This window comes from Bufo gargarizans, chromosome 5, assembly GCF_014858855.1.
Source record: "Bufo gargarizans isolate SCDJY-AF-19 chromosome 5, ASM1485885v1, whole genome shotgun sequence".
NCBI lineage: Eukaryota > Metazoa > Chordata > Amphibia > Anura > Bufonidae > Bufo > Bufo gargarizans.
This window is the reverse complement of record NC_058084.1, coordinates 75481762-75495345: the sequence shown is the minus strand read 5'-3', so window position 1 is coordinate 75495345 and position 13584 is coordinate 75481762. Positions and strand designations below refer to the sequence as shown.

The window sequence follows — 13584 nt, the reverse complement described above, 5'->3', positions numbered from 1 at the left end:
ACATGCATGCTCAGTTCAGCTGAGTGTATATGTATTCTCATTGTGGGGAGAGGAATCAGCCACTGTCAGCAACCTAAGGAGTCTTGTCTCTCTTAAAGGACAAAGAATTAGACATCTTGTTTTCAAAGATACCTGCTGAGTGAAGATTATCTGAGATATATGATAGGGTCAGCCTGTCCAGCCGAAATCATCCGGTGTGGCCAACATTAGTATAATATGTATGCCCAGCTTTAGACCCTTTTGAACTGGTAGTATTCAGAGCTTTACTTAATTTACGTTATTCCCATGTTGTATGCCATGTTAGCACTGCTTTCATGCCCTTGCTCCTCTTAGTTCATTGTTACTAGAATATCCTGCCTTAAAAAATGGGAATGTTCCCTTTAAAGTGTAACTTTCATTCTTTTTTATTTTTCTAATGTGTAGGGGCAGTGATACTGACCATTTTTGTAATATACTTTAATTATTGAAATCATAAAATTAGAAAAATAGTTCTAAAGTGGCCCATTTTGTGCATTAGCAACGCTCCTCTGTCTTCTGTCTACTTAGCTGTGGAGACGCGCTCCACACTGACTGCTGCTGCCCTCACTGCCTCTCTCCACATTTATATCTATACATAGAGCGAGAGAGAGGCAGTGAGGGCAGCAGCAGGTAAAGGGGTATTCCCATCTTGGACATTGAGGGCATATCTTTAGGATATGCCCCGGCGCCCGGTGTCTGATAGGTACAGGTCCCACCTCTGGGACCCACACCTATACATGGAACAGAGCCCGCAAAGCGCTGGAGGGCACATTGTACATGCGCGACTCTCTCTATTAATTTCTTTTGGAGTGCAGAAAATAGCCGAACGGCACGCTCAGCTATTTTTGGAAGTACCATTTGAATAAATGGTAAGCACACCGCGCAAGCGCAGCTGCTGCTCCATACACTTCTATGGGGCTTACAGAAATAGCCGAGCCAGTGCTCGGCTATTTTTGGCTGTCTCATAGAAATGAATGAAGGGTGGCTGTGCAAGAACAGTGCGACCTCTTTGGGAGCTCCATTGTAAGGATAAGTGCAGGTCCCAGAGGTAGAACCCACACCTATCAGACATTGGGGGCATATCCTAGTGACATGCCCTCCAAGATGGGAATACCCCTTTAAAGGGATTCTGTCACCAGGTTTCACCCCCTCCAGATAAAAATATGGTTATGTTCAGGGAGCTTTAACCATTCCTAATGTGGTCTTATAAATGTAATCTGTAGGCTCATTTTGCTAAAAATGCGCTATTACTAACCTGTCATTCATAAAAATAAGGTACCCAAGGGGATGTAAATGGCTCCAAGCTGCCGCCCACTCCCGCCGCCGTTCTTGCCCAGCTCCGCCTTTCCCGACCTCAGCGATGCCTCATAATCTTCTGTGACGCCGCCTGCTCTCCCTCCCCCTCCTCCTGCTGTAAGATTGCTGTGACGCCTCCCCCCTCCTCCTGCTGTAACATCGCTGTGACGCCTCCCCCCTCCTCCTGCTGTAACATCGCAATGTTACAGCAGGAGGAGGGGGGAGGCGTCACCGAGATGTTACAGCAGGAGGAGGGGGGAGGCGTCACAGCGATGTTACAGCAGGAGGAGGGGGGAGGCGTCACAGTGATGTTACAGTAGGAGGAGGGGGGAGACATCACAGCGATGTTACAGCAGGAGGAGGGGGAGGCATCACAGCGATGTTACAGCAGGAGGAGGGGGGAGGCATCACAGCGATGTTACAGCAGGAGGAGGAGGGAGGCGTCACAGCGATGTAACAGCAGGAGGAGGGGGGAGGTGTCACAGCGATGTTACAGCAGGAGGAGGGGGGAGGCGTCACAGCGATGTTACAGCAGGAGGAGGGGGGAGGCGTCACAGCGATCTTACAGCAGGAGGAGGGGGGAGGCGTCACAGCGATGTAACAGCAGGAGGAGGGGGGAGGTGTCACAGCGATGTTACAGCAGGAGGAGGGGGGAGGCGTTACAGCGATGTTACAGCAGGAGGAGGGGGGAGGCGTCACAGCGATCTTACAGCAGGAGGAGGGGGGAGGGAGGGAGGGAGAGTGGGAGGCGTCACAGAAGATTATGAGGTCGGGAAAGGCGGAGCTGGGCACGAACGGCGGCGGGTGCGGGCGGCAGCTTGGATCCATTTACATCCCCTTGAGCACCTTATTTTTATGAATGACAGGTTAGTAATAGCATATTTTTTAGCAAAAATGAGCCTACAGATTACATTTATAAGACCACATTAGGAATGGTTAAAGCTCCCTGAACATAACCATATTTTTATCTGGAGGGGATGAAACCTGGTGACAGAATCCCTTTAAGTAAACAAAAGACAGAGAATGTTGCTAATGCACAAAATGGGCCACTTTACAGTAAAAATTACAGTTATACTTTAAAGCTGAATCATGTTCTGGAGTCTGTATTGCAGTAACCTACATACAAAGACCCTTTAGAGTACAGGTTTATTGATTGACATGTCTCCAGCAGATATGAAATTAGTGTCTCACCGTCCATGTGCAGTATAACATACCTTGTACAGCTTGTTCCGCATAATTTCAATATTCATCTCATCCATGTCATTCTCTGACAGGCAATCTTGGAAAAAGTCAGCTAGAGATGAAGCAAACACAATTGGACAATGGTATCATGCCTGGCATCAGCAGTGATAAAGCTTCTTAGTTTGCCTACAAATAAGTTCTCCTTTCCAAATCCCAATAGAAGCACCAATAGAAGACATTTTTGCACAAGCCATATTTGCCACCAGTGGACCAGCAGTTTTATTACATTTTATGCCAGTATATGACACAAAAAGCGGCATAGATCTACAAAAAATTTTTGTGCATGGACAGCTCAAGATGCTTCAAATGTATTAAGAAGTGAGCAGTTAGCTTTGGATTAAAAAAGCACTCCCACAACATTTTTATTTTCGGACCAGTTAAAAAAATACATGATGTAAAATATAGTGAAAGTGATCTTCCAGAGACTGTAGTTGTGAGTAATAACCTCCCTTCTGATAATCAGCTGTGTCATGCAAGTTATAACCAACCTTCTGATCCTGAGCTGTGTCATGTGACCAGCACTCTGATTTCTAACTGACATCGGACAGGAAGTCAGTTACCTCTATTCACTCCTATGAGACTGACATTGAGGCCCCCGTAGGAATACACAGAGAAACAGTATCCTGTCTACACATAAGATGCTGTGTTGTTTGGAAAATCTGAGAGTTGGTCACATGACACAGCTGAGGATTAGAAAGGAGTGGATAACTCTCAAATACAGTCACTGATAAGAAAATTACGCTCACTGCAGTTTACATCATGTACCTTTCTAACAAGTCAGGGAATAAAAAAATTTGAGTACTTTTTTAAGACTAGTGTATGAAATGCTGGTCTTAATAAATCTCACCCATGTTCTTTGTAAGCCACATTGATGATATATTGTTGAGACCACTTTCGCCTGTGGATAGGTGAAAACCAGAATACCCCTTTAAGGCTACTTTCACACTAGCGTTCGGGGCTCCGCTTGTGAGTTCCGTTTGAAGGCTCTCACAAGCGGCCCCGAACTGATCCATCCAGCCCTAATGCATTCTGAGTGGATACGGATCCGCTCAGAATGCATCAGTCTGGCAGCGTTTGTCCTCCGCTCCGCTCAGCAGGCGGACACCTGAACGCTGCTTGCAGCGTTCGGGTGTCCGCCTGGCCGTGCGGAGGCAAACGGATCCGTCCAGACTTACAATGTAAGTCAATGGGGACGGATCCGTTTGAAGTTGACACAGTATGGCTCAATTTTCAAACGGATCCGTCCCCCATTGACTTTCAATGTAAAGTCAAAACGGATCCGTTTTTTTTTTTGTTCATGGTAATGCAAACGGATCCGTTCTGAACGGAGCCACCGTCTGCATTAATATGAGCGGATCCGTTCAGAACGGATCCGATCGAACGCTAGTGTGAAAGTAGCCTAAGGTGTACATGTTGCTCTGCTAGTTGCCCCTAATGTTAATGAATGTGGATGCACAGAAATTCTTTAGGTTTAGATCTCTACCAACTGTAATGTCGCAGTTGCAGAAACTTGCAAGTCACAACACAATCACATTCACTATTATTAGGTGCAATGTAGTAGTGGGATATTGCGATCTTATGTCACTCTATGGCCCTAGCGTTATGTTTTTTATTGTGTAATATAAACTTGGTAAGAAATTGCACAAACCAAGAGGAGTGTCCACAATGATTGCATTGAATAGTTCTGCCGGAGTCTGTGCAATGTTGACTGCTTCCATCTGGTCGAAACTGCCCAGTGGGTGGCACTTAGGAACCAGCTCAGAAATAGGCCTCTGGTGTAAAGTTCCTGTGATTAGCAGGATGATATTATCAATCATGTAGCTGTACCTGCAGAGAATAATGGAATAAGGTCAGTGCTCAACAGAGCTAAACCTATTTAAATACCTTCTGTCACTTTGAAAAGAAAAAGGATCATTCATCTTCTCTATATTTCGATATCACATAATACTCCGGCATAATACTCCGGAGAGGGTGCTTAGGCTTTTCAGGATTCTAGGGCCCTTAACCAGAGCCATTGGACATTCTGAGCAGATTTGACTTGGGGATATTAAGGGTGTTATAAAAGTGGACCCTGGTCTTTACCCTTTAGCCACTTTACACGGATCTGCATTACGCTCTAGGGCAGTGATGGCGAACCTATGGCACGGGTGCCAGAGTCGGCACTCAGAGCCCTCTCTGTGGGTACCCGCACCCTGGAAAACGTCTATGTTGTACCAATATGCCTTAGACTTCTCGCAGGGCGCACCATGAACAGCACAGGCAGTGCACTGAATGTAGGCAGGATATTGTAGATAAATGATAAAGTACATGGAAGATATACTATATTGGACTGTAGTATTCAAGGTAAATTGCTGTGTTGGCACTTTGCGATAAATAAGTGGGTTTATGTTGCAGTTTGGGCACTCGGTCTGTAAAAGGTTCGCCATCACTGCTCTAGGGGAACCACCAGGCCACTACATCTTGGAGTAGTCTTTGTTCAGTAGACTGCTCTCCCACGGGGGTCAAGAGACACTGATGTGGAGCTCCAAGGGATCAGGAAAAACCGTAATCAGGGACCAGCTGAGATCAGGGCAGGCGGTGTTAGTAAAATCTAGTAAATAGTCCGAGGTCAGGGCAAGCAGCTCAGGGTCAGTACAGAGGTCAGGCAGCAAAGGGTCAAATTCAGAAGTGCACAAGTCAATGGACAGAAGTATGGCACATCTTTGTAGGACTCTAGCTACTAGAAACTATTGCTCAAGCACCATCTTTACAAGGACTAGGTGCCTTAACTACCCCAAGGAGGTCTTATAAAAGCTGTAACTAATTAGGGTGTGCTCGTATCGGCTCTTTAAGTAAACACATGCTCCATATGGGCAAAAGGAAGCAGTGCACCAGAAAATAGGCCAAAGCCTGAAGAGTGGACGGAGCAGCGATTCTCAGGCCCTCTGGGGAGCAGGAGAAAGGTGCCTAAACTGCTGAAAGTCTGGAGAAGAGGAATGGGTAAGCCAGGGGGCTGTCATCCCCACCGGAGGGAGCCAAGAAGCATCAAGGGTATGAGCCTCCATAACAGTGCATATTTGCACCTGAAAAAACTGAAAGACTTACCACAAACCCCACAGTCTGTGCTAAGTTGCTAACTAACTTATCACTAACTAATTTACTGAATCCCTGAATGTCAGAGTCTAATTATGACTGGTACGGGTCCCCATACCACCTTGCGGATGTGGACTCTTCCTACCTCCTATCACAACCACATATGTAAGAGGTGGCCACACATGCAAGGTGCCTATCCACTGATGTGTATGGGTGTTTTGGAGACAGTTAAGCAAAGTGACTCTATAGAATTTAAAAGGGAAAGCCACATGCATCCAAAACCACCTCTTGACTGCTTAGAATGACCAAATAGCCATCAAGAGGTTGTGTGGTAGAGACCTCCTTGGTCTCCCAAGTTGATGAAGTCCCCCATGTGGTTTCCCTATAATCCAGCCCTTCTGAAGGTACATGGTCATGGTAAACTCCAGAAAATTTATATTTTTAAAGAACATTCCATGAATCTGCTACTTACGTGATAAAATCTAGAAACGTGGCAAGTGGTTCAAAAGCATGGTTTCTGAAGTAGTGAAATTCAGCCATAAGCTTCTGTTTCAGCTTTCCATCAATTACAGATACTGTGAGTTGTCCAGTCTCATTTGCCAGGAAGTGTCCATAGTCTGTGGACTGCAAATGCAGCTTCAGGTCTAAAATGGCAGGAGGTAAATAGATCATATCAGATCCCAGATACATTGTGACGCTTTATAGGCAAATACATATTAATATTGAGAATGAGATGCTTAGTCTTCTGGGCTGAACTGTTGTTTGTGAGATATGCTAAATAATTTTGGCAATCCTCAAACCCCCATGTTTCAAAACATGGCACATTGTATCCTATGTATTCATACATTCATGTATTTCCCATTGCCTATATAGTCCCAGCATACTCCTCAGTGTTGGACATAGACCACCTCGATATAACACTATATGAATAGCCCTATAATTTCCAATCTGACTCTTGCATGGAGTCAGGCCATTTACATATGCAGCAAGTGCTGTAAAAAACATTTTTACATTTTTTTTTGTTTTGTTTGGGATATATTTTGCTTTTTTGCAATGAAAATGACAGGTGGGTCAATGGTTAGCCCTGGTACCTTGCAGCACTGGAGTTCTGGGTTCAGATCTGACCAAAGGTAACATTTGCATGGCGTTTGTATGTTCTCTCTTATGTTTGTGTGGGTTTCTTCTGGGAACTCCAGCTTCTTGACCCCAAAAACATACTGATTAATTTGGAATCTAGACTGAGCCCCTAGGGGGACAGGGACCAATGTGAGTGATGACAATCTCTGTACAGTGCTGTGGAATAGAGTATATGTTGGTGCTATATACACAGTCGAGTCACATTATTATGACCACCAGTTAATATCCAGAGTAACCACTGTGTGCAGCATGGACAGAAGCTAAACAGGCTGAGGGTGACTCAATAAGGTCCTGGTAGGTTGTCACAGGCATCGGGAGCCATGCTGACTGCAGTGCATTCCACAGGTGCTGGAGGGTGTGTGGAGGAGGATCTATAGAGCAACCATGACGTTTGAGGTGGTTCCACAGATGCTCAATTAGGTTCAAGTCTGGGGAATTAGGGGGACAAGGAAGTCTGGATCATGCTCTTTTAACCAATGTTAGACTTTTGTACCCATGTGACATGTTGCATTGTCTTGCTGGGGGATCCCAAAGGGAAGACAATCAGCATGTATAGGTGTATGTGATCTTCAAGGATGGATTCATACTCAAATCGATTGAGAGTGCCTTCCACGTGGATGAGCGGGCCAGAGAATGCCACAAAAACATTCCCCTGACCATAACGCTGCCACCACCAGCTTGTGTTCTTCCAGCAATGGTTGTAGGGTGTTTGTTCACTGGAGGTCCGGTTCCAATACTGATGCAAAAATTGAAGCTTTTTTAGCAGAATGTGCAGTGATCATTTGTTTGCTTCGGCGCCCCATACACAGTAGAATTCACTGAACTGGTGTTTTAGACACACGTCTGGTAGGCCCTGAGTTCATTTTGTTGGTGAGCTTCTCCACTGTAGCATGTCGGTCTGCCCTCAGGCATCTTCATAGCCAATGTTCACGATAGTGGCAGGTGGTGCTCTTCAGTTTCCACTTTGCTTATTCACAATGGTGACACTTGTCCACTCACTATGCACTTTCACCACAGCAGGACGTGAGCAGTTCACAAACTGCACAGTTTCAGAAATTCTGCCACCCTTGACTCAAAAGACAATAATCATTGCTTTTTGCAACTCTGATAAATCGCCAATTTTACCCATGACAGCAACGAGGTATATTTGTACAGACAGCCTATCGCACACCTTATATACCCACCAAGCCAGATCACCATAAGTGACGTCCTTCATGGGCTACATCATGCCGACTTCGAAAGTAGGAAGTGGTCATAATAATGTGACTCTATTGTGTAAAATAGAAATAAAAAAATCATGGCCTATCCTAATTAATGTTTGACTGGTGGAGGACTGACCTCCAAGATCCCCACCAATAAACACAATCATGAGGCCCTAGTTCTTCCCCTTCATTTACAAGACAGCTACTCCTTCAGACCCCACCTTTTAAACATTGATGACTCAAGGATAGGCCTTCCACGTTAAAACCCCCTTTAATGTTTTGACATACCTGACCTATGAATATTGGATTATAGTGAATGTTAGGTTTTTTTCAGATTTAATCTGGTGTGAATCAGTGTATGAAGCCACAAACTCTGGTACGTGGTGTAAAGCATGAATGATATTTGAACAACTGTCTGGTATCAAAAATGTATCAGATATAATTTTATTCCTATAAACCCAATAAACACTTTCTGCTAACATCTAATGAAAAAGCAAAACCAGTACAAATCTCATTATCTGAAGATGTTCACCGTGGAGAAATGTTAAAACTAACTATAAAACAGACCACAAACTTAAGCACTTGGGAGAACAATGCTATCATTTCCAGTTAATGAATGTTTCATGAAAGACGTCTTTATTGTTTCTAATCTTAGTGACCACATGACAGGGACTGTGAGTTATTGACTCATATGTTGTTTCTGGAACATGGAAAATAGTTCTGAGATCTAGTTCTCAGCTGTTTGCTTGACTTATTCCTGATGTCTGTCTTAGTGTACACAGGGATATAAATATAACAGAACACAGCCTATTATCACTGGATACATTTATTATTTTTCCGATAATTAACCATAGACCTCAGAAGAGCACGTTAAAGGGGTTGTCCGGGTTCAGAGCTGAACCCTGACATACCCATAATTTCACCCAGGCAGCACCCCTGATTTTAGCATTGGAGAATCTCATGCTCCGATGCGCTCCCTTGCCCGGCGCTAGATTGCGCAGGGCAAGGGCTCTTTTGTTTACAATAACACACTGCCGGGTGGAAGCTCCCGCCCGGCAGTGTGTTCGGTGACGTCAACGGCTCTGATGGGCGTGCTTTAGCGCTGCCCCAGCCGTTTTACAGGCTAGGGCAGTGCTAAAGCCCACCCATCAGTGCCGGTGACGTCACTGGACTTCCTGGCAGCCCCATGGAGAGCCTGGTTCTCCGCAAAATGCCTTTGCATCAGAGCATGAACTGCTCCATTGCTCAAGTCAGGGGGGCTGCCTGGGTGAAAATGGAGGTATGTCCGGGTTCAGCTCTGAACCTGGACAACCCCTTTAAGGCATTCAAAGGAAAAAAACTGATAATGTATTTAAAGGGGTTGTCCTACGAGAAATATTCAGCAGTTTTCAAACCAGCACCTGGATCTGAATATTTTTGTAAATGCATGTAATTAAAAATGTTGTATAGCCACGGAGTTATTGAATAAAATGTATCTGTATAGCACCACTTAATTTCATATTTCTTTGTCCGGCTCAATGAGAAGGCTGCACATGCTCAGTTTCATCCTTCAACTGCCTCCTGAGCTGTGATAGGGAGAGCTGAGACACACACCCTTAGCTGCAGCAGAAAGGACACTCCCCGTGAGCTGTCAGCTTGATATAAATCTAGCAGAGCAATGAATGGAGAGATCTCTGGATCCATTTGATGTACAGGGCTGGTTCTAGCTTTTTTAGAAAGAGATTGTCATGTACTATATGATGTCGGATTCTTATTTTTTACACTAGTCATGGAATAACCCCTTTAAGTTAATTCTTATCGCTTTCTCTCTCATATATATATATATATATATATATACAGTACAGACCAAAAGTTTGGACACCTTCTAATTCAAAGAGTTTTCTTTATTTTCATGACTATGAAGGCATCAAAACTATAAATTATCACATGTGGAATTATATACATAACAAACAAGAGTGAATCAACTGAAAATATGTCATATTCTAGGTTCTTCAAAGTAGCCACCTTTTGCTTTGATTACTGCTTTGCACACTCTTGGCATTCTCTTGATGAGCTTCAAGAGGTAGTCACCTGAAATGGTCTTCCAACAGTCTTGAAGGAGTTCCCACAGATGCTTAGCACTTGTTGGCCCTTTTTCCTTCACTCTGCTGTCCAGCTCACCCCAAACCATCTCGATTGGGTTCAGGTCCGGTGACTGTGGAGGCCAGGTCATCTGTCGCAGCACCCCATCACTCTCCTTCATGGTCAAATAGCCCTTACTTTTAAAGTTTTCCCAATTTTTCGGACTGACTGACCTTCATTTCTTAAAGTAATGATGACCACTTGTTTTTCTTTACTTAGCTGCTTTTTTCTTGCCATAATACAAATTCTAACAGTCTATTCAGTAGGACTATCAGCTGTGTATTCACTTGACTTCTCCACAACGCAACTGATGGTCCCAACCCCATTTATAAGGCAAGAAATCCCACTTATTAAACCTGACAGGGCACACCTGTGAAGTGAAAACCATTTCAGGTGACTACCTCTTGAAGCTCATCAAGAGAATGCCAAGAGTGTGCAAAGCAGTAATCAAAGCAAAAGGTGGCTACTTTGAAGAACCTAGAATATGACATATTTTCAGTTGTTTCACACTGTTTTGTTATGTATATAATTCCACATGTGTTAATTCATAGTTTTGATGCCTTCAGTGTGAATCTACAATTTTCATAGTCATGAAAATAAAGAAAACTCTTTGAATGAGAAAAGGTGTGTCCAAACTTTTGGTCTGTACTGTATATATATATATATATAAAAGAATACTTCACAAATACATTATCATCAGTTTTTGCCTCATGCCATCGCTACATATTCCAAAAGAATCAGTATGAAGAAATGACGAGATTATGGGAAATATGTATAAATCAATGCAGGTCATTGTGAGAACAGAAGGAAGGCTTAGGCCTCTTTCACACGGGCGTTGCGGGAAAAGGTGCGGGTGCGTTGCGGAACATGCGCTATTTTTCTGCGCGAATGCAAAACATTGTAATGCGTTTTGCACGCGCGTGAGAAAAATCGTCATGTTTGGCACCCAAACCCGAACTTCTTCACAGAAGTTCGGGCTTGGGATCAGTGTTCTGTAGATTGTATTATTTTTCCTTATAACACGGTTATAAGGGAAAATAATACATTCTGAATACAGAATGCATAGTACAATAGCGCTGGAGGGGTTAAAAAACAAAACAAAAAATTTACCTCGATTTTCACCTTAATCCACTTGCTCGCGCAGCCGGCATCTCTTCTGTCTTCTTCTTTGCTGTGAGCAGGAAAAGGACCTGTGGTGACGTCACTCCGGTCATCACATGGTCCGTCACATGATCTTTTACCATGGTGATGGATCATGTGATGACCGGAGTGACGTCACCACAGGTCCTTTTCCTGCACACAGCAAAGAAGAAGACAGAAGAGATGCCGGCTGCGCGAGCAAGTTGATTAAGGTGAAAATCGCACCGCATCCGCACTTGCTTGCAGATGCTTGCGATTTTCACACAACCCCATTCATTTCTATGGGGCCTGCGTTACGTGAAAAACGCACAAAGAGGAGCATGCTGCGATTTTCACGCAACGCACAAGTGATGCGTGAAAATCACTGCTCGTGTGCACAGCCCCATAGAAATGAATGGGTCCGGATTCAGTGCGGGTGCAATGCTTTCAACCCGCGCGGAATACTCCCCCGTGTGAAAGGGGCCTTAAAAGAGTTGTGTCACCTCATCAATTAGCATTTATTATGTAGAGAAAGTTAATACAAGCCAATTACTAATGTATTGTTATTATCCATATTGCTTCCTTTGCTGGCTGGATTCATTTTTCTATTTCATTATACGCTGCTTATTTCCATGGTCACAACCACCCTTCAATCCATCAGAGGTGGTCGTGCTTGCACACTATAGGAAAAAGCACCAAGCTGTGTGAGCTCCCATGGCCGACACTTTTTACAATAGTGTTCAAGCACGGCCACCACTGATGAATTGCAGGTTGGTCGTAACCATGGAAACGAGCTGTGTATAATGTGATGGAAAAATAAATGAAGCCAGCAAAGGAGGCAATATGGACAATAATAATACATTAGTAAATTGCTTATATTAATTTCCTCTATATGAAAAATGTCATATGCTGAAGTGAGACAAACCCTTTAAAGAAAATGACGTATTGTTTAAATCATGTTTTTAAAGAATATATTTTTAAAGAATTGATGATGTTATTTTTAATTTTACATCTCAACATCTAAATAAAAACCTAAAGTTTTCACACTGGCCACTAGGTCTAATAATACTACTTCTTGGTCCATACAGATAGCTTTACTGCAGTTACCTGCTTATCTGCCATTCTAATCCTGTCTGTAATGTTATCACCTTTGTGTATAGATAAGACAGGATCCACCATTCACAATAGGTGATTTTCTAAGCCTATCTATTCTTTCCTTGTACAATGAGCCCTGCACAGGTCACAGAGCATGCCTAGAAGACTCTCCCATAGAAGTCAATGAGGTGTCTATAGCCCATGGGGCTGCCGTAAAGCAATTTTCTTAATGCGTTCTAAATGCTGTTAAGAACAGCTCAGGCAAGATGGCCGCCCTCATAATCAAGTTTAGGAAATAGAATTTAAAAATCTACAATCAGAAAATAAAAACTGATTATAAAAAAGAGATGTGTTACTATCTGGTTTTAACTGGCAGAAAAAAAAATGGTGTCACATTTTCTTTTAAAATCCTGAAAAACCAGAGCCCATTATCCTCAGTATCAGGGTATGTAAAGTCTTCATTCATTTGGTTGTAATCAATTACTTTGCAATACAATGTCAAGAGACACCAAATTAAAGAGTTGTATTCAAAATATTTGTGCATGAGCCGACCTCCCGAGCGTCTCCCTCTTTTGAAGGGACAGTCCCTACCCTCTGTCCCGCTTTCCTCCTTCAATGTCCCTCTTTTTAATCTGAGGGATAGATTTTCAATTTTACAATTACAATATTGATCCAGAAAGTGTTTGTCTGGTTCCTCTCTGTATATTAGACCCTCATCTTGTACATCATTTCATTGTTTGATGCAATTTGGTTTTTACAAATTTCTCTATTGAGATTATTTTTGCGCTATTGTGCATAAAGAAAACGATAAGTGTATAGATGTGCAGGAAACATGGACTTTCACGCAGTGACCCACAAGTGTCCCTCTTTGACAGTACAAAAAGTTGGGAGGCATGCATCAGGCCCGAGAAGGGAGCAGTGTAGAGGACAGGAGTGGTGGTATGGTACAGATGGGAGTAGTAGTGCTCAATCTGGCGCTCTCTGGGCCATGCAGTGATGGAAGCGTACATCCTTTATTCCTTCGGGGCACATCCTAAACTTTTTGGGGGGCTCCTGCCTGGTGGTGGCCCAGGTGCCCTTGATGGTGGTATGTGTGGTAGGGTGCAAGACAGGAGAGTGGGAGGAGGACTGGCGGATGGATGTTGGGGGTTGATAACTAGACCATTTGTTTATAATAAATAAAGTCTCTCTTTACTGAGTAGATGATGGAGGTTGTAGTACATACACAGCAGGATTCTTCCAAAGGTTGTATATAGGAGGTGGCAATGATGGTAGGTGTCCT

General features: G+C 43.6%; 1 protein-coding gene across 1 annotated transcript in view; it reads right to left on the bottom strand.

Annotated features, from left to right (window-relative positions):
• The window catches only part of LOC122938689 (V-type proton ATPase subunit d 2), a 42227-nt gene that overhangs the window by 15379 nt on the left and 13264 nt on the right, over positions 1-13584 (bottom strand). The window contains exons 2-4 of the mRNA XM_044294382.1: positions 6101-6272; positions 4205-4383; positions 2529-2608 (exon numbers count right to left, since the gene is read on the bottom strand). Of these exons, the coding sequence (XP_044150317.1) occupies positions 2529-2608; positions 4205-4383; positions 6101-6272 (431 nt within the window). The remainder of the gene's footprint in view (positions 1-2528; positions 2609-4204; positions 4384-6100; positions 6273-13584) is intronic.